The 20,363-nt window shown below is 37.3% G+C and overlaps 3 protein-coding genes and 1 non-coding gene across 5 annotated transcripts; all 4 read left to right on the top strand.

Annotated features, from left to right (window-relative positions):
* Positions 1 to 2,778: 2,778 nt before the first annotated feature.
* Positions 2,779 to 2,851, top strand: TRNAR-ACG (transfer RNA arginine (anticodon ACG)). Its single transcript has one exon. It is a non-coding gene; the product is annotated as a tRNA-Arg (tRNA).
* Positions 2,852 to 4,229: 1,378 nt separating this feature from the next.
* Positions 4,230 to 6,913, top strand: LOC103991509 (protein ACCELERATED CELL DEATH 6). Of its 2 annotated transcripts, XM_009410997.3 has the most exons (4): positions 4,230 to 4,399; positions 4,579 to 5,179; positions 5,325 to 5,857; positions 5,964 to 6,913. In XM_009410997.3, exons 2-4 carry the CDS (start codon positions 4,606 to 4,608, stop codon positions 6,705 to 6,707), a joined length of 1,851 nt encoding a protein of 616 aa, XP_009409272.2. In that variant the 5' UTR covers positions 4,230 to 4,399; positions 4,579 to 4,605; the 3' UTR covers positions 6,708 to 6,913. The 2 variants fall into 2 exon arrangements, with proteins under 2 accessions (XP_009409272.2, XP_064973107.1); XM_065117035.1 differs by lacking the exon at positions 4,230 to 4,399 and having other exon boundaries at positions 4,517 to 5,179.
* A 4,613-nt stretch (positions 6,914 to 11,526) lies between these two features.
* Positions 11,527 to 14,387, top strand: LOC135616109 (protein ACCELERATED CELL DEATH 6-like). Its single transcript, XM_065115286.1, has 4 exons — positions 11,527 to 12,145; positions 12,291 to 12,823; positions 12,930 to 13,610; positions 13,820 to 14,387. Exons 1-4 carry the CDS (start codon positions 11,575 to 11,577, stop codon positions 13,994 to 13,996), a joined length of 1,962 nt encoding a protein of 653 aa, XP_064971358.1. The 5' UTR covers positions 11,527 to 11,574; the 3' UTR covers positions 13,997 to 14,387.
* A 4,210-nt stretch (positions 14,388 to 18,597) lies between these two features.
* On the top strand, positions 18,598 to 20,363 carry LOC135617108 (aspartyl protease family protein 2-like). Its single transcript, XM_065117034.1, has one exon. It carries the CDS (start codon positions 18,696 to 18,698, stop codon positions 20,067 to 20,069), a length of 1,374 nt encoding a protein of 457 aa, XP_064973106.1. The 5' UTR covers positions 18,598 to 18,695; the 3' UTR covers positions 20,070 to 20,363.

Here is a 20,363-nt window from a genome sequence, read left to right as displayed (position 1 = left end):
CTAATTTGAACTATAGAAACATGCTACACTAAAAGTTCAGTTTCAATCATATATTAGGATCTGCATTTCCTCAATAACCTTTCCTTCTGAATCAAAATTGTTCCAGTTTATTTAGTTGTTGCCTAAAGTTATTGAGCTATTTCAAGACTTAAGTTATGTTGCTAGGACAAATCTGACAATGATGATATCAGATGATTTCACTGTATAATGAACTCACTGTAATGAAGGATTAGGTTTCTTATGGAATCTGACAGATACTTCCATCAGTGTTCAATATTTCTCAAATTTTTTTCTCACAATGTACCCTCCTATATATGTTTGTGTATACCTTAATTCTCTTTAGGCTTCTCATGGAATCTGGCAGCAACTTCAATCACTGTTTACTTCTCTTACAACTAAGATTTTTGTTCACCTTCAATTTCGTTCCGTCGTTATTTTCTACATCATTCATTTTGTCTTAATTTGACAAAAGAATATTTTCAGATTATGTAAATTTAAGTTATTTAATATTTTAGAAACTATAGTTCATGTTCAGTAGAATCCCTCGTCAGGTTATAACCTTTGTAACTGATCTTGAGCTGATAAATATTGAAATCTTCAGTAATAATTTTAATTGCTTTTCTCTTTTGGTTTATTTTCCTATATACATATATATTTTCCTATATATATATATATATATATATATATATATATATATTGTGGCCAACAAATGCCATTCGCAGTCGTCGTAGATGTATAGTGATTCTTACCATGGTGATCTTGTTGATGATGCAGCACCACCAACAGATCGCTATTGCCATTTGCGATAGTCGCAGAAAGCCATTATCATAAAACATCTGCTTAGATTGCTCAACTAGAGCGGTCGTTGCCCAACCCCTTATCCGTGTCAATCGCGAGCCACAAACCCGTTATGCGGTCGCTTACCTCACTGTGCATGGTGCTCTTCAACGCGGACAACATCCTAGTGATATCCACTAGACCACTTGCACAAGACTCACTATCGTAAGCCACACAACCTTTACTGTGGTGCTACATGTAGCAACCCTATCGCCTGCATAGTTATGTAGCAACCCTATCGCCCGCATAGTTGCTGCCCTTCATTGTGTCATCGTTGACAACGAATTGTTGACGGTCACCCGCCGATCAAACATGAGCAACATGATGTACCTAGTTCTACCTATGTTAAGCGAAAGAATTTTGTATCACACTTAAGCAGAGAATAAGATGAACAAGATAAGAAAGCAGATATTTTAAGTATCATACAAACAAAATCAAATAATATTTTTTCACAAGTGAAAAGTATTAACAAACAGATATAAATACAAAATAGATCTAATGTACTTTTATGATATAAGGTATTTGATTTAAAAAAAATATGCTCTGATACTAATTATAAATATAAAAAATATAATTATGCTACTATTATATGAAAATATTATGTCAATAACTAAAATCAAATAATAATAGATCAACATTAGAATTATATATCTTTTGATGCCATTTAGGAAGCCTTTATTTGATATGAGAATGTGCTTTGTAATCCAATCAACAAGAAGTAGCAACAGTACATATCTACAGGATAAATGACACTTTTCTATTCTCTTTCTATTCTTTACGGGACTACTATAAGCAATAGAATATGGACTAAGAGAAATTGATAATAGATATCGTATTGTATCATTTGTAGTTCCTAAAAGATCATGTTTATTCATAGACGAGAGTAGATGATCTATAATAAGTAAGTAGAAGAGTCCCTCTTATCAAAATCATCTCCTGAATAATTATATCATAATTATATTTTTTTTTATTGACCGATAATTATAATTAAAATTTAATTAAATTAAAAAAGGTTCTTCTCGAAAATATCAACTTTGATAATTCTAAAAATAATTATAAAATAAGTAGTGGTTATGAAACTAGAGAAAGAAAGAGAATCTTTGACCGCCAAAACTTGAATTTGTTTATACAAAAAGCATTGTAAATTTGGAAGTTAGTTGGAAAATGAGGTAAAACGTCACCTAATTTATATACGCATATATAACAAACTGTATGGGTGTGTAGATGTGGATGTGTCTGCATGTATGTGTTATACCATATATAATAATTATTTTCCAAGCCTCGGACAATGTATTCATGAATCTTCATCTTCACTGGCTAATCTTTTGGAATTTATAGAAAGTTATTTCAAGAAATGGTAAAAGATTATTCCAGTGACTTGCTAGGTCATCAACTCAGTCGATCAACTTGGCTATGCCAAGATGCGTGCTGTGATGCTTGTTTCATGAGCTGCGTGCTGGGAGCCTTTTATTTATGGGTTTGTGGGTTCAAGAAGCAAATTAGCTTGTGCAATTAAAATTTCATTACTAAATAGCTGATGCAGACCAAAATTAGGAGGAGGATTAAGTGATGAATGCTTACAAAGCATCAATTATCTATAGAATCTGTTAGAAAATAAATAGATAAACAAGTTATAGAAGAAGTTGATTGTTATTAACATATCTCCTTCTTTTTATACAAGTTAGAAGGGATAGTTTTCCTCAACAGTTAGAGGATTTCCTTCGTAGAGAGATTTTCTCAACCAGTTAGAAAAATCTCATCTACTTAGGGAAATAAATAGATCTGGTTAAAAAATTATTGATTTTCATTATTAGAAATGAAACTATGATTAATTTACATTTTATTTTCACATCGGGCTTTTTAATTGAATTAACGGGGGATCATAAAAGTAAAAGTATAAATATTATTAGAAAATAGCAGAATTAATTAATATTTAAATAGGACTGCATGGCCCAATGGATAAGGCGCTGGTCTACGGAACCAGAGATTCTGGGTTCGATCCCCAGTGGAGTCGATCTTTGCTTCAATCCTAATTTTTTTCACCTTTTTGCGCGACTCTTTTCTTTTATAATCGTTTATTTGATTAACAAGGATTTAATTAGAATACATTTAAGAGAGTGAATAGAAATATGAGATGTTAACGTAATAAATAGGTTGATCGGAAATCCCCCTTTAGAGAAGAAAGTAAAGGAATTTACTAACAAAGATTGTTGAGATAGTGGGTAATGGAAAAAAGGAATTAGGACACATTTTGGATGTGATAGTTTATGTGTTTAATAGGATATCTCATCCGTTTAGAGTCTATATAATTGATTTTAAGATGATAAGATCTAAAACAACTAAATAAAATTCTAGCCTAACTATTCTTTACTTATCGATGATCATTAACTTGTGGACATGATTAAGGTCCAAATCTTATAACTGCAATATCAACATTAGACACCATAAAATAAACAAATTATGATGTTTGTAAAATTATAAATTTTAAACATTCTAACATATTGCTCAAGCTCATTGTTCATCGGCACAATGTAAATTAAGGAGATTGATCTTAAGTTGATGCCAATAGGTCATCTGGTGGAGTGGAGATGTTTAGAATGCCGTGTAGTAGTTGAGATAGTTATCACCACCAACCACTTGTTGGAAGAGTCGTGAAGAACAAGCTAAAGCGACAGGGCAAAATAATCGATTGCAAAAGCAGATTCAAGCAGTAAAAGAACATGATGCTTCCGTCTTCAGCCTCAAAGAGCTAAAGCAATAACAAAGAAAGTTCTTCCATTGACCTTTCAGTCACTTTCTTCATGATCATAAAAAGTCCTTGAAAGGTCAATCTGTTTCCCTCACGCTTGTCAACAACAAAGGAAATTGTATTGTTGTTTCGAAGCCATGAAAATAATTCTTTCGAGGACACAAGCAAATAGGTCCCGCATTTGTCTTCTTATGATCATGAAGTCCGGTTCCACCGTACGCGTCGGTGCAAAAATAATTGATTGCAAAGGAAGATTCAAGTGGCAAAAGAACATGAACCTTCCGTCGTCAACCTCTAGAGAGCTAAAGCAATTGCAAAGAAACTTCTTCCGTTGACATAAATATACCTTATCGTCTCACACTCATTAAAACGTAGAAAACACTCCGCACATGAATCTGTCACATATGACATCGCACCGACTACAATTATGTTGCATGTCACCAAAAAAATAAAAAAAAACAACAACAATGACAATAGTGTAAAGAAAAGGAGAAAAAATAATCCCTCAATTTTAGCTCGAGTACATACTAAGGCAAAATAAAATTTATAATGACCACATAAATCACTCCCTGGAACAACAACTTGGCATTATTGGTCCTTAGAATATAAATCATGTTCGTTAAAGTTATAATCCCACAAACATCTTTTCCCAACTCAAATTCATGCGCAATCAACAAAGGAAATTGCGAAGAAGGTTCTTCCACAGACTGATACAAAAATACGTTTTTAAGGACAATCTCTCAACCCACACGGTTGTCTTACTTACCGTCAGATGAATGCATTTCCAGTTGTTTCGCAGTAGGATTTTTTTGGGTATGATTTCATTCTTTTTTTTTCTTTCTTGATTTTTGGCCTTTCGTCCGAACATAGTAAGATTTGCCTGAATCTATGAGACAGAGGCAAGACTTTCCGTTTCGTTGGATAGCATAAATATTATGTATATGCTTACATCGTAGGACATCTAATCTTAGAGCTACTGTCGTCCGGTGCAGACGGTAGAGAGGAGGGATATATGAAAAATGGACCGCGAATTGTTCGAGGCAGCAACATCAGGAGACGTAAGGTTTGTACGAGAGGCAAGCGAAGCTCTTGACCGGGAGGTGACCGTCGACGGGAATTCAGTGCTCCACATCGCAGCAAAGCTCGGGCACATGGAGCTTGCCGAAGCTCTATGCCTCAAGCAGCCCTCCCTCATGAAGTCGTCCAACTCGAAAGGCGACACCCCGCTGCACTGTGCGGCAGCAGCTGGCCATGCAGCGATTGTGGACGTCTTCGTCATCCACAGGGCCCTTTTGTTTGAGAATCCCGTCGTCTTTTCTGAAGTGTATGGAGTACCGTGGATGACGAATGATGCCGGAAACACTGCCCTCCATGAGGCAACACGGAATGGGCATCGGGCGGTCGTTGAGCTACTGATGTCGGTCGCTCCGGATTTGGCAGACGTGGAGAACGCCACCGGGGTGTCCGCGCTCTACATGGCAGCCGAGAGGGGATCGGTGGAGATTGCGAAGGAATTGCTCAAGTCTCCGACTGCCTCGGACGAAGGACCTCGCGGCCAGACAGCTCTGCATGCAGCCGTACTCAGGAGCTACGGTACGTACCATTACTCGATTACTAAAGCAACGCCACTCGCGTTATATCGTTCTAATTGAAAACAGCATTGCGACACTAGAAAGTACTCTGTTTCCGTTATTAATTACTTCACTTTCCCGGTGGATTGTCATTTTCGTGGTGACAGATATAACAAAAATGATACTAGCCAAAAAGCCAAACTCCGTGAGACATCAAGATGCCACCAAGAGCACTCCTCTCCATTTTGCAGCAGCCAATGGTGATATTACGATGGTACAGCTGCTACTTCAATCTGACTCCAAAGCTGCTTATATCCGGGATGAAGATGGGCTTTCGACCATACATGTTGCAGCAAATGCAGGACACTTGAAAATAATTGAGCAAGTATTGGAGTACTGTCCTGACTCAATGGGACTGCAGAACAACACCGGCAGGAACTTCTTTCATGTGGCAGTGGAGAAAAAGAATTTAGAGGTGGTGAAGTACGTGCTGAGATCCCCATGGCTCACGGAACTTGTGAATGCACAAGACGATGAAGGAAACACGCCCTTGCATTTAGCGGTCATCTCCCGGAACAAAAAGATGGTCCAAGTCTTATTGTCCTGCGCAAGTGTAAACGCTAGTGTCATGAACAACTCGGGACGTACTCCCGTCGACCTCGCCTCCTCAAAAGTTAGAATTGGAATCGGCCTTCGAATGGTAAAGAATTGATCTCATCATCATTCTGGCTTGTGATGCAAAAAATGATGCCATTTTCCAGCTTGCTTTAACTGATTGTGCTGCTACTCCTACCCTGGTTTTGCAGTACAATATCATGATCGATTTGATGTCGCATGGATCTCGATTCAGCCCACAACGTATCGATCACATAAGAAGTAATTTGGAGAGGAAACAAGAAGAAGAAATCAATCGGTACAGGGCGTTGGCCAACAACCTTGCCATCATCGCGGTGCTCATCGCCACAGTTACCTTTGCAGCCGCCTTTACCTTGCCGGGAGGATACAAGAACAATCCTGGACCCGATGCGGGAACGGCCATCCTCTCTGGCACAGCTGCTTTCAAGGCATTTTTGATCTCGGATACCTTAGCGATGGCCAGCTCTATCAGCGTTTCGATCATACTCATTTACTCTGGTTCTTTGGATCATGATGTCCGCTTACGCTCTCTTATGACTGCCATGAAGCTGTTGTGGGTTGCAGCTGGTGGCATGAGTGTAGCATTTGCCACCGGTATATATGTTGCGGTTGCTCCTGCCTGCGAGTGGCTTGCGGTTCTCGTGGGCGTCGTAGCCTGCAGTCTCCCCTTTGTTGCCTTTGCTGTTACTTACTGGCCTTCTGCCGACTACTTAAGCAGGGTAACGGTTGGACTGATTCCCTTGTTAGATCAAATAGGAGACAGCCGTACTTGTTCGACTTTTCTCGGTCAACTTGGACGACGTCAGATGGGCAGTGGAAAGCGTTGGAACTTACCGATGAGTCATATGAAAGCCGCCAGATACAGGAGACCCGATGATATGAGCTTTGAAACACCTGCTTCTTCTCAGTACTGAAGGACTAGCCTTCAACGTAAAAAATATCCAAAATATGTACAGAAAAGAAAAATATAATGTTGTCTTCGTTCACTTTGGTATTTAATTATTTATCGCGCTGTCCGTTGTGCATATCATCAACTGTCGTATACATTTGGTGGAGTTGTCTGATTTATTTATATTTGGTGTAATAAGACTTGGAAGTTTCTATTTATCAAGAATTAAATGTCAAGAAAAAATCGATTGTTGTTGAACTTACCAAGTTATACCCTTCTTTTTTTTATGCTTTTAAAACGGAAATGGTTAGAGACGTTGTTATATGTTTCATTTAGGTAAAGTAAATGGGTTTTCTCTTTATCTCAGGATATAGAGTTGGCTTATGCCTATAAGAACTTTAATATTCGTAATAGACTGATGGCCATGACCGCGATGTAAAAGTAATAAAAATGCATAGAAAATTAAAGTAGGTGAAACCATTTCGATTTCGCTATGAAGATTCAACGACATATGAAGTTATCTCTGATGTCCTACAAAAACTATTCTTCAAATTTGATTTCATGAATTAGAATTTTCTTGGAGAAAGTTCGCCAATTAGCACAGAGAATGCTTGATGGCAGCGGTAGCTGTCATCATAAAACTAAGAAGCTATTTTCTTATAATTTCGAAGTCATGAAAAGCAAATAGGTCGCATGTTTTTCACCTTTGTCTTCTCGTCATCATGCATTCCCGTTTGACCGTATGCAACAGGGTAAAAGAATTTATTGTAAAGATATATTTTAGCACCGAAAAGAGCATGATGCTTTCATTATCAGTATAATATTGATTTAAATAATTAAAATTAGATGTAACAAAAGAAAAAGATCTAGATTAAAATAAATAAAGGAGGATAAACAAATTTATTGAATTATGATTGATTTTTTTTATTATTTAAAAAATTATATTTTATCTTTTGTCTAATATAAATAGATGTTCTTCCATGAATCTAGAACATTATATATTGAAAAAGTATTCCTCGCTAGTTTTATGTCTTTTCTTCCTTTTTCTTACGATCTATAAAGTCAATAAGTATGGCATCAAAATCTGATTTGAAGAAGATTAGGAGTACGTTCATTAAAAAAGAAGACAAAATCAGTAGACTCAAAAAGTTTTTTTAAAAAATAGATATTGGAGTAAGTATTTATATACAAAAATAAAAATCTAAATATTTCTTTCTAATTTCACTTAAAAAGTATGACCATCTTGAAAAAGATTGTTGGAATTAAAATCAAGCAAATTATCATGAATAAAAATATATTAAATAAATAATAATAAAAAATTATTTTTTTATGATATCTGATAAAAGATATTCTATGTCTATTTGGTTTTTGAATAGTTGATATAGTAATCATACGATAGGAGGTAAAAGTTTATTTCAAAAGCTTGATGATTCAATCAAATCTATAATACAAATGAAAAATAACAATAAAGCTCCGGTGAAAGGAAAAGGAACAATTGCTATAAACACCAAATTCGATAAAAAATTTATTAATAATGTGATGTTTATTTTTTATTTAAAATAAAATCTCATTAGTATAAGACAACTAATGAGAAAATGATATTATGTTTTTTTTTATGAAAAATAAATGATTTATGATAAGAAACATGAAAAATTGGTAGTAACTATAAGGATAATAAAAAAAATAAAATATTTTTTTATTATTTTCAGATTTCTCTTTACATGCATTTACTACTACTATTTTACTACTACTATTATTGATGAATCAATATTATGATATAAAAGATATGATCATCTGAATTGTGATGGATTAGAACTATCAAGTCAAAAGAATATAATATTTAGTTTATCTAAAATTAAAAATAAAGATACTATTTGTGAATGATTTATTTTTTAAAGGAAGCACAGAAATTCCTTTCAAATTGGCCATTCTTGAAGAACTAAAAACTATTGAAACTTGAGCTATGCAAACCATCTCATAGGGTAGCTATAATTTTTTATTATTATTTATAGATAATTACATAAGGATCACAAGGGTATATTTTTTGAAAGAAAAAACTAAAGCCTTTTTTGTTTTCAAAAATTTCAAAACATATATAGAAAAACAAAATAGTTATTTTATTAAAACTTTGTGTACTAATAAACGAAGTGAATTTACTCTCAAAATTTTTTTATTTTTTACAAGAATGTAGCCATTCATAGAGATTTGACTGTAAGCTACACCCTCAATAAAATGAAATAGTAGAATGAAAAAATTAAGTTGTGATCGAGACCACTATATGTATACTTAGAGAAAAGTAGTACTAAAGGAGTTTTAGGCAGAAGCTGTGAATATAGTAGTATATTTGTTAAACAACTTTTCTAACCAAGGCAATAAAAAAAAAACACCCTTTGAAGCATGGTTGAATAGAAAGCCAAATGTAAGTAACTTAAAGGTATTTGGTTGTGTTGCTTACTTTCATATTTCTATAGAACATAGATGTAAACTTGATGATAACAGTGTTAAATACATATTTGTAATGTATAGTAATGAGACAAAATATTTTAGAATTTATAATCCTATAACCAAGAAATTGATCATAAGTCATCTTGTTATTTTTAACGAAGAAGAAGCTTGAAACTCTAAAGCAATTGAAATTTCAAATATTATAGGAGAATAAGTTGATAAGGCATGTGATACATTATCTATTGTTAATATCTTATTCGAATCTGCTCATATTTTAAATTATTCTAATTTAAGTAATTCTATTGATACCGAAACACATCTAAGAAAATTTTATAGTCATTCATTGCAGTTTGATGATTTTACAAGTTTTTGCTTTGGAACATACTTATTTTGAAGTTGCAGCTTAAAATAAGGAATATGTGCAAGTAATGAATAATGAACTACAAGCTTTTGAAAAAAAAAAAAAAAACTTAGAAGTTGATAGATTTACTCACAAGAAAAGAATCAATTGGACTCAAATGGGTATACAAGTCAAAATTTAATGCTGATGATTCGCTACTAAAATATAAAACTCATTTAGTTGTCAAATGGTATGATCAAATTCCAGGTATCAGCCTTTCAAAAAAAAATTCTTCAAATGCTAAAATTGATACAATTATAATAGTATTAGCATTGGCAGCCAAAAGAATAAAGGTTTAAAAATTTAATGTTAAATCATTCTTCTTGAATGCAAGATTGCAAGAGAATGTTTATGTAAAGCAAGGACTTAAAATTAAAGGGCTAGAAGAAAAATTATACAAATTAAATAAAACATTATATCGCTTGAAAAAAAGTACCAAGGGTATAGTATAACAAAATTGACAAGTACTTTTTTAATATATTTTTTAAAAAAATTAAATGAGTCGATTATATATATATATATATATATATATATATATATATATATATATATATATATATATATATATATATATATATATATATATATATATATATATATATATATATATATAAGCCCAAAATTATTATTGTTTGTTTGTACGTGGATGATATGATTTATATTGAAATTTTATCATATATGCTTGCTAAATTTAAAAAATTATAATGTCAGAATTTGAAATGATTGATTTAGAACTTTTACATTATTTTTTAGGAGTGAAAATTATTCAAGATTATTGAGATAGTGGGTAATGGAAAAAAGGAATTAACATTTTGGATATCGTAGTTTATATTTAAGAGGATATCCCATCCGTTTAGAGTCTATATAATTGATTTTAAGATGATAAGAATCAGATTAAATCAGCTATATAAAATTTTAGCCTAACTATTCTTCACTTATGGATGATCATTAACTTATGGACATGATTAAGGTCCAAATCTTATAACTACAATATCAACATTAGACACCATAAAATAAACAAATTATGATGTTTGTAAAATTATAAATTTTAAACATTCTAATATATTGCTCATCGGCACAATTTAAATTAAGAAGATTGATCTTAAGTTTATGCCAATAGGTCATCTGGTGGAGTGGAGATGTTTAGAATGCCGTGTAGTAGCTGAGATAGTTATCACCTCCAACCACTTGTTGGAAGAGTCCGTCAAATCTTGGTCAAGAACAAGCTAAAGCGACGGGGCAAAATAATTGATTGCAAAAGCAATAATAAAGAACATGATGCTTCCGTCTTCAGCCTCAAAGAGCTAAAGCAATAACAAAGAAAGTTCTTCCGTTGACATAAATATCCCTGCACATGCGAAGAAAGTTCTTCCATTGACCTTTCAGGCACTTTCTTTATGATCATAAAATCCTTGAAAGGCCAATCTGTTCCCCCATGTTTGTCAACAACAAAGGAAGTTGTATTGTTGTTTCGAAGTCACGAAAATAATTCTTTCAAGGCCACAAGCAAATAGGTCCTGCATTTGTCTTCTTATGATCATGAAGTCCGATTTGATCGTACCCTACAGGGCAAAAATAATTGATTGCAAAGGAAGATTCAAGCGGCAAAAGAACATGAACCTTCGGTCGTCGGCCTCTAGAGCTAAAGCAATTGCAAAGAAAGTTCTTCCGTTGACATAAATATACCTTATCCTCTCACACTCATCAATACGTAGAAAAAAACTCCGCACATGAATCTGTCACATATGACATCGCACCTACTACAATTATGTTGCATGTCACCAAAAAAATATATATATAATAACAACAATGTCAACAATGTAAAGAAAAGGAGAAAAAAAAAGCTCGAGTATATACTAAAGCAAAATGAAATTTATAATGACCACATAAATCGCCCCCTGGAACAACAACTTGCATTATTGGTCCTTAGTATATAAATCATGTTTCGTAGGAGAGCATAAATATTATGTATATGCTTACATCGTATTACATCTAATCTTAGAGCTACTGTCCGGTGCAGACGGTAGAGAGGAGGGATATATGAAAAATGGACCGCAAATTGTTCGAGGCAGCAACATCAGGAGATGTAAGGTTTGTACAAGAGGCAACCGAAGCTCTTGACCGGGAGGTGACCGTCGACGGGAATTCAGTGCTCCACATCGCAGCAAAGCTCGGGCACATGGAGCTTGCCAAAGCTCTATGCCTCAAGCAGCCCTCCCTCATGAAGTCGTCCAACTCGAAAGGAGACACCCCGATGCACTGTGCGGCAGCAGCTGGCCATGTAGCGATTGTGGACTTCTTCGTCGTCCACAGGGTTTTTTCGTTTGATGATCCCGTATTTTCTCAAGTGTATGGAGTACTGTGGATGACGAATGATGCCGGAAACACTGCCCTCCATGAGGCAACACGGAATGGGCATCGGGCGGTCGTTCAGCTACTGATGTTGGCCGCTCCGGATTTGGCAGACGTGGAGAACGCCACCGGGGTGTCCGCGCTCTACATGGCAGCCGAGAGGGGATCGGTGGAGATTGCGAAGGAATTGCTCAAGTCTCCGACTGTCTCGGACGTAGGACCTCGCGGCCAGACGGCACTGCATGCAGCCGTACTCAGGAGCTACGGTACGCACCCTTACTCGGTTACTAAAGCAACGCCACTCGCGTTATATCGTTCTAATTGAAAACAGTATTGCGACACAAGAAAGTGCTCTGTTTCTGTTGTTAATTACTTCACTCTCCCGGTGGATTGTCATTTTCGTGGTGACAGATATAACAAAAATTATACTAGCCGAAAAGCCAAACTCCATGAGACATCAAGATGCCACCAAGAGCATTCCTCTCCATTTTGCAGCAGCCAATGGTGATATTATGATGGTACAGCTGCTACTTCAATCTGACTCCAAAGCTGCTTATATCCGGGATGAAGATGGGTATTCGACCATACATGTTGCGGCAAATGCAGGACACTTGAAAATAATTGAGCAAGTACTGGAGTACTGTCCTGACTCAACGGGACTGACGAACAACACCGGCAGGAACTTCTTTCATGTGGCAGTGAAGAAAAAGAATTTAGTGGTGGTGAAGTATGTGCTGAGATCCCCATGGCTCACGGAACTTGTGAATGCACAAGACGATGAAGGAAACACGCCCTTGCACTTAGCGGTCATCTCCCGGAACGAAAAGATGGTCCAAGTCTTGTTGTCCTGCGCTAGTGTAAACGCTAGTGTCATGAACAACTCGGGACGTACTCCCGTCGACCTCGCCTCCTCAGAAGTTAGACTTGAAATCGGCCTTCGAATGGTAAATAATTGATCTCATCATCATTCTGGCTTGTGATGCAAAAAATGATGCCATTTTCCAGCTTGCTTTAACTGATAGTGCTGCTACTCCTGCCCTGGTTTTGCAGTACAATATCATGATGGATTTGATGTCACATGGATCTCGGTTCAGCCCACAACGTATCGATCACATAAGAAGTAATTTAGAGAGGAAACAAGATGAAGAAATCAATCGGTACAGGGCGTTGGCCAACAACCTTGGCATCATCGCGGTGCTCATCGCCACAGTTACCTTTGCAGCCGCCTTTACCATGCCGGGAGGATACAAGAACGATCCTGGACCCGATGCGGGAACGTCCATGCTATCTGGCACAGCTGCTTTCAAGGCATTTTTGATCTCGGATACCTTAGCGATGGCCAGCTCTATCAGCGTTGCGATCATACTCATTCACTCTGGTTCTTTGGATCATGATGTCCGCTTACGCTCTCTTATGACTGCCATGAGGCTGTTGTGGGTTGCAGCTGGTGGTATGAGTGTAGCATTTGCCACCGGTATCTATGTTGCGGTTGCTCATGCCTGCGAGTGGCTTGCGGTTCTCGTAGGCGTCGTAGCCTGCAGTCTCCCCTTTGTTGCCTTTGCTGTTACTTTCTGGCCTTCTGCCGACTACTTAAGCAGGGTAACGGTTGGACTGATTCCCTTGTTAGATCAAATAGGAGACAGCCGCACTTGTTCGACTTTTCTCGGTCAACTTGGACGACGTCAGATGGGCAGTGGAAAGAGTTGGAACGACAATTCTGTGAACTTACTGGTGAGTCATATGAAAGCCGCCAGAAACGAGAGACCCGATGTTATGAGCTTTTTAACACCTAAGACTTCCTGATGAAATCTATCTGCTCAGTTAAAAAAATATTTTATTCACCTTATATAAATAGACTTCATATGATATTAATTAAAATATATTTTTCTCTTTACCTTTTTAATTTTATTCTTTATTCTCTCATTTTATCATGGTATCAGAGCCTAGAGCAAGCTCTCTTCTCGTTGCTGTTGCTGACTCATTATTGTTGCTTCTCCATCTCCGGCGGCAAAAGAAAAGGCTATCTACTACTGTTTTTCCATCGTCAGGCCGTTGGTGCGACAAATCTTTCCTCCTCGACGGCGGCAACTATCTTCTCCACTACAACTCTGTGCTAACGTCTGTTCCCTTCTGCTGCGACGTCTCTAGTGTTATGCTCACCAACACTGCCTCACCTTTCTTCCTCGTTGTATGTCATCGCCTCCTCTCCTCACCAGTGAAGAACTCTTTGTCAACAGATCTCGATTGAGATCTATTGCTGCTTCTCTTCCTCTGGCGGTTGCGATTCTCTATTCGAAGGCCGCTCTCTACTGCCCAAATTCCCAACTGCATAACTACTGCATAGAGATCTACAACTTTACATAATTCACAGGTCTTCTTGTTCAACGAAGACCTCATTTGCCAACAACCAACCTCATGTGACACTGATCTGCAACAACACATCTTCCTCTCTGATCATTGTCATCGCTATACATTTCTAGTTGCTCCCACATTTTGGTACATATCTTCCATATGTCCTCATCATCTACCTCTGATACCCCAATTACTGTTCCTGTAGGGAACCATAATACTTTCCCATATACCGGCCTTATCTCCATAAATGCAGCACCCCTTATCCCCTTCAAATTATCCAACGGTGACAACTATGCATCTTGGCGTGCTCAATTCTCTAATCTACTATTTGGCTATGATCTTTTAGGCTATGTCGATAGCTCTCTTCGTTGTCCACCGACGATGCTCAACATCCCAAGCGTATCCAGTCCAGTACCAAATCCGAATCACAAACTATGATTACGCTAGGATCATCTCATCCTTCAAGCAATTCAAGCATCGGTCGTTGGTTCTCTCGCCCAACTTATTTCTTCATGTGACACTACTACTGTAGCTTGGTACAAGTTGCAAACCACCTTGGCCACCTTGGTCATTTTTCACACTCCTTTGTTCTCCCAGTTCAACAGATTCAAAGATTGGTGAAGTTTCTATTTATCAAGAATTAAATGTCCAAGGAAAAAAATCGATTGTTGTTGAACTTACCAAGTTATACCCTTCTGTTTTTTATGCTTTTAAAACAGAAATGATCGGAGACGCTGTTATATGTTTCATTTAGGTAAAGTAGAAGGCCATGGGTATTCACTGTAGCTCAGGATGTAGAGTTGGCCTATGCCGATAAGAACTTTAATATTCGTAATAGACTGATGCCCATGACCGCGATGTAAAAGTAATAAAAATGCATAGAAAATTAAAGTAAGTGAAACCATTTCGATTTCGCTTTGAAGATTCAACGACATATGAAGTTATTATCTCTGATGTCCTACAAAAACTATTCTTCAAATTTGATTTCGTGAATTAGAATTTTCTTGGAGACATTTCACCAATTAGCATAGAGAATGCTTGATGGCAGCGGTAGCTGTGATCATAAAACTAGGAAGCTATTTTCTTATAATTTCTAAGTCATGAAAACAGTTTTGTCAGGGACACAAGCAAACAGATCGCATGTTTTTGACCTTTGTCTTCTCGTCATCGTGCATTCCCGTTTGACCACATGGAACAGGATAAAAGAATTTATGGTGAAGAGATAATTTTAGCAGCAAAAAGAGCATGATACTTCCATTATCACTATAAGATTAATTTAAATAATTAAAATTAGATGTAACAAAAGATAAAGATCTAAATTAAGATAAATAAAGGAGGATAAAATTTTTTATTGAATTATGATTGATTTATTTATTATTTAAAAATTTATATTATATCTTTTGACTAATATGAATATATGTTAATCCAAAACATTATATATTGAAAAAGTATTCCTTGCTAGTTTTATGTCTTCTCTCCTTTTTTTTTTCTTCGAGTCTATAAAAAGTCAATAAGTGTGGTATTAGAATATGGTTTGAAGAACATCAATAAGAGTACCTTAATTAGAAAAGAAGACAAAATCAGTAGACTTAAAAGGTTTTTTTTTTTAAAGATAGACATTGGAGTAAGTATTTCTAAACAAGAACTCTAATTATTTTATAAGAATTATAAAATTTGACAGAAAATGATTTTATTGAGTATGATATGTAGGATCTCAATATTATTGAAGATTAAATAAATAAAAACATGTAAAAAGATGTAAAAGCTATCTATATGCTATAACAAGCAATAAATGAATCCCTATTTCCCTGAATCATATCGGTATCAACAATGTAAAAACTTTAAAACTTCATATTCTTCAATATAAATTTCAAAAAGATTCTAAATTTATCATTGACTTTTTTTATTGTGAACTAAATATGATTTTATGGTGAAAACATATAAGATCAAATAATAGTTAAAAAAAAAGTGTTATTGAGTTTATCATTGATTTTTTTCTCAAAAGTCAAACAATAAATCTCTCAAAAATCTCTTTTATTGTGAACCAAATGAAATAAGACCTAATAGATCAAACAATAGTATAAAAAGTTTTATAAAATTTATTTTCAAAATTTGATATGATTTCTACTTCCAAGCTAAAGATATAAGTGTATTATCTATTGATAAATTAATGTGTTTGCTTTTAGTTTATGAACAAAAATGAATACATAGATTAAAAAAATGATCAATAAAAAAATTCAAAAATCATTTCTTAAAAGAGAGGTCAAAATGGTAAAGGTCATGAATGATCTGGCACTCGAGGCAAGAAACGAGGTCGGATCAAATGAGAATAAGAAGAACTAAAATGAAGGTAATAAAGAAACTTATTAATAAATTTATTATAAAAAAATGAACATATTAAAAAATAGTATTGATAAAAAAATAAAAATCTAAATATTTCTTTCTACTTTCACTGAAAAAGTAAGACCATCTTGAGAAAGATTGTTGGAATAAAAATCAAGCAAATTATCATGAATAAAAAAATAAAAAAAAATATTTTCTTTATGACATCTAATAAAGAATATTCTGTCTATTTGGTTTTTGAATAGTTGATATAGTAATCAAATTTATTTCAAAAGTTTATTTCAAAAGTTTGATGATTCAATCAAATTTATAATACAAATGAAAAATAATAATAATACTTAGGTGGAAGGAAAATGAACAATTGCTATAAACACCAAATCTGATGAAAAATTTATTAATAATGTGATGTTTATTTTTGATTTAAAATAAAATCTCATTAGTATAAGATAACTAATGAGAAAATGATATTATATTATTTTTTATGATGAAAAAATTTGATTTATGATAAGAAAACTGAAAATTTGATAGTAACTATAAGGATAATAAAAAAAAATTTATTATTTTCGGATTTCTCTTTACATGCATTTACTACTACTATTATTGATGAATTGATATTATGATATAAAAGATATGATCATCTGAATTGTGATGGATTAAAATTATTAAGTCAGAAGAATATTATAATTAGTTTATCTAAAATTAAAAATAAATATACTATTTGTGAATGATATATTTTTTAAAGGAAGCACAAAAATTCCTTTCAAATAGTTTCTTGAAGAGTTAAAAACCAATGAAACTAGTGCATGTAGACAATGCAAACTATCTGATATAAATATTTTTTTATTATTTTTAGATAATTACATAAGGATCGCGAGGGTATACTTTTTGAAAGGAAAAACTAAAGCCTTTTTTATTTTCAAAATTTTCAAAACATATATAAAAAAATAAAATAATTATTTTATTAAAACTTTATGTACTAACAGACGAAGTGATTTCATTTTCTGACACTTTTTTATTTTTTACAGGAATGTAGGCATTCATATAGATTTGATTGTAAGCTACACCCTCAATAAAATGAAGTAGTATAATGAAAAAATGGAGTTGTAGTCGAGACCGTTAATAGGGCACATTTTAGTATAGCCCATGTGGACCCAGGCAAATAGACACGATGATACAAACGTGGAACTTTAAGTCCGATGTGATGCGTAAGACACACATGGCGGGCAACCGTTCGTCGCTCCTTCCATACAAATGACATTATCATGGTATAGTCGTCCCGGAAAGCTTGGGGCGGCACCGCGCGGCTTCGATCCATGCAGGTTAGTCGGCACTCGCAAAGAAGCTTAAGTCAGTCGTCCGAGAAGCCAATTGCAGTTAATTGACCCTATACGTCTAACTTATCCTCGTAAGTATAAAAGCTAACCCTCCTTGATCAAGAGAGAGGGTTCGAACACTCAACTCCCCCTAAATCCACTCAACACTAATTGACCCTATGCACTATCTCCATCATCATATTTTCTTCTTTTATCTCGTTGAATATATTATAAAAAAGTTATCATGATTGTTGTCATGCCTTCTCCTTCTTATCGATGATGATGAATGTAATCGTGCTAGTGAGACGAACAATAATAAATTTAATATGATAGACATAATAATGTAAGGAGGATGACGAATATGATACAAGGACAGTGTCCAACAAATATAAAAGAACTAAAATAATTTTCATACGATGAAAAATACTCTATAATTTAAAAAAAAATTAAGACGCTACGTAAAAATTTATCTATCCGAGCTTTTTTTTTCGAAAATTCGTCCTAACTTATATTTGCCATCGATATTTTTTGAATTTGAACGTTGGCGCGTAATTACTACGTCGTACGTAACAATTGGCCTTCACATGCCAGATAGCAGGAGCTCCCGCACATGCCATGTGCATTGGGATGCCCCCACCTCCCCTTACGTCCGTCCTCGCACGTAAAACGCATCACGACAGACGTAACATCTCGACAAGGTCCGCACCGACCGAAGCAGCACACTTGGTCTCGCCCTCTCCTTCCCTTCTCCTAAGTTTCACTGTCTCCTCTCGCTAACGTCGTGCCGATCAGAATACAGAATCACACGATGTTCTTTCTCTTTCTGTTGATCTGCTGGTCCTCTTTTAGATCCGACTCTCGAGCTGCAGACTACGTCAAGCTCCCCGTCTTTCGCCAGTCTCCCTTCCCAACCGCCCGCGAAGCTCTGGCCTTCGACTCTGTCCGTCTCTCTTTCTTTTCCTCCTCTTCCTCCATCTCTAATGCTTCTGCCTCTCATCCTCCTCCTCCCGCGGCGATCTCGGCTCCCGTGGTGTCCGGCGCGTCGTCCGGCGCCGGCCAGTACTTCGTGGACTTGCATCTCGGCACGCCGCCGCAACGCCTCCGCCTCGTTGCTGACACTGGCAGCGACCTCGTCTGGGCCCGCTGCTCCGCCTGCCGCGACTGCTCTCGCCACCCTCCCGTCACCGCCTTCTTCCCCCGCCACTCCTCGTCCTTCCGCCCGTACCACTGCTACCACCCGGCGTGCCGCCTCGTCCCCCACCCCCGCTCCTCTTCCCACGACGCTGCCCCTCCTTGCCGCCGTCAACCGCTCCACTCCCCCTGTCGCTACCGCTACTCATACGCCGACCGCTCCTCCTCGGCCGGCTTCTTCTCTCGCGACATCGCAACCCTCAACTCCACCTCTGCCGGGTTCCTCCGCCTCCACTCTCTTCCCTTCGGCTGCGCCTTCAACGTCACCTCTCCCGCCGGCTCCGAAGCACCGCGCGGCGTCCTGGGCCTCGGGCGCGGCCCCATCTCTTTCCCGTCCCGCGCTGCCCGCCGCTTCGGCGACGTCTTCTCCTACTGCCTCGTGGACTACACCCTCTCCCCGCCCCCAACCAGCTTCCTCCTCATCGGCGCCGCCGCTCACACCACGCTCGCGCCCAAGAACCTCACCTTCACCCCGCTCCTAACCAACCCGCTCTCACCTACCTTCTACTACGTCCGCGTCCTCGGCGTCTCCGTCGACAGCGAACCCCTCCGCGTCGACCCCTCCGTGTGGGCCCTCGACCACGCCACCGGCATCGGCGGCACCGTCGTGGACTCCGGCACCACGCTCTCCTTCGTACCCGAGGCGGCGTACCGCGAGATCGTGCGGGCGATGACGGGGCGCCTACCGCCAGCAGCGATAGTCCGGGGCCCACCAGAGTTCGACCTGTGCGTGAATGCGTCGGCGGAGGCGACTAAGCGCGTCCCGCGGCTGGCGTTCCGGCTGCTGGGCGGGACAGAGCTAGCACCGCCGGCGGGGAACTACTTCATCGACGCGGCGGACGGGGTGCGGTGCCTGGCGATGCAGCCGGTGAGTACAGCCGGGCCGGGCTTCGGGGTCATCGGCAACCTTATGCAGCAGGGCTTCCTCCTCGTCTTCGACCGTCGCGCCCACCGGCTCGGCTTCTCTCGCACCGGCTGTACCGACGCCTAATCAAATTATGATAAGCTGAACCGGTCCGGTTTATTTGGCCTCTTTCTGTGCGCACTTTTGAAGCTCTTTTTTCTCCGGCATCGGTTTTTTTACCATGTAAGGCAATTTAAAATGGCGGAGTGCGGTGGAGAAGAGAACGATTGGATTCGGGAGAGGGTTTTGTTGTGAACTGCATACCATAGCGAGTGGAGTCACGAGTATGTACTTAAACGGAGGAGCTGTCATCCGTCTGTCTTGTTGTCCGAGATCTTTACCACTGTAGCTACAATATAAATCATCATTGTTTTTCTCTCT

Source organism: Musa acuminata, chromosome BXJ2-7 (assembly GCF_036884655.1).
Source record: "Musa acuminata AAA Group cultivar baxijiao chromosome BXJ2-7, Cavendish_Baxijiao_AAA, whole genome shotgun sequence".
Classification (NCBI taxonomy): Eukaryota; Viridiplantae; Streptophyta; class Magnoliopsida; order Zingiberales; family Musaceae; genus Musa; species Musa acuminata.
Note: the sequence above shows the minus strand (reverse complement) of the source record. Positions and strands in the feature narration are given on the sequence as shown.

Coding starts and splice junctions, on each gene's coding strand:
- LOC103991509 (XM_009410997.3), top strand. CDS start 4,606: ATGGACCGCGAATTGTTCGAGGCAGCAACATCAGGAGACGTAAGGTTT. Junction 5,180..5,324: donor AGCCGTACTCAGGAGCTACG/GTACGTACCATT, acceptor TCGTGGTGACAG/ATATAACAAAAATGATACTA. Junction 5,858..5,963: donor TTGGAATCGGCCTTCGAATG/GTAAAGAATTGA, acceptor CTGGTTTTGCAG/TACAATATCATGATCGATTT.
- LOC135616109 (XM_065115286.1), top strand. CDS start 11,575: ATGGACCGCAAATTGTTCGAGGCAGCAACATCAGGAGATGTAAGGTTT. Junction 12,146..12,290: donor AGCCGTACTCAGGAGCTACG/GTACGCACCCTT, acceptor TCGTGGTGACAG/ATATAACAAAAATTATACTA. Junction 12,824..12,929: donor TTGAAATCGGCCTTCGAATG/GTAAATAATTGA, acceptor CTGGTTTTGCAG/TACAATATCATGATGGATTT.
- LOC135617108 (XM_065117034.1), top strand. CDS start 18,696: ATGTTCTTTCTCTTTCTGTTGATCTGCTGGTCCTCTTTTAGATCCGAC.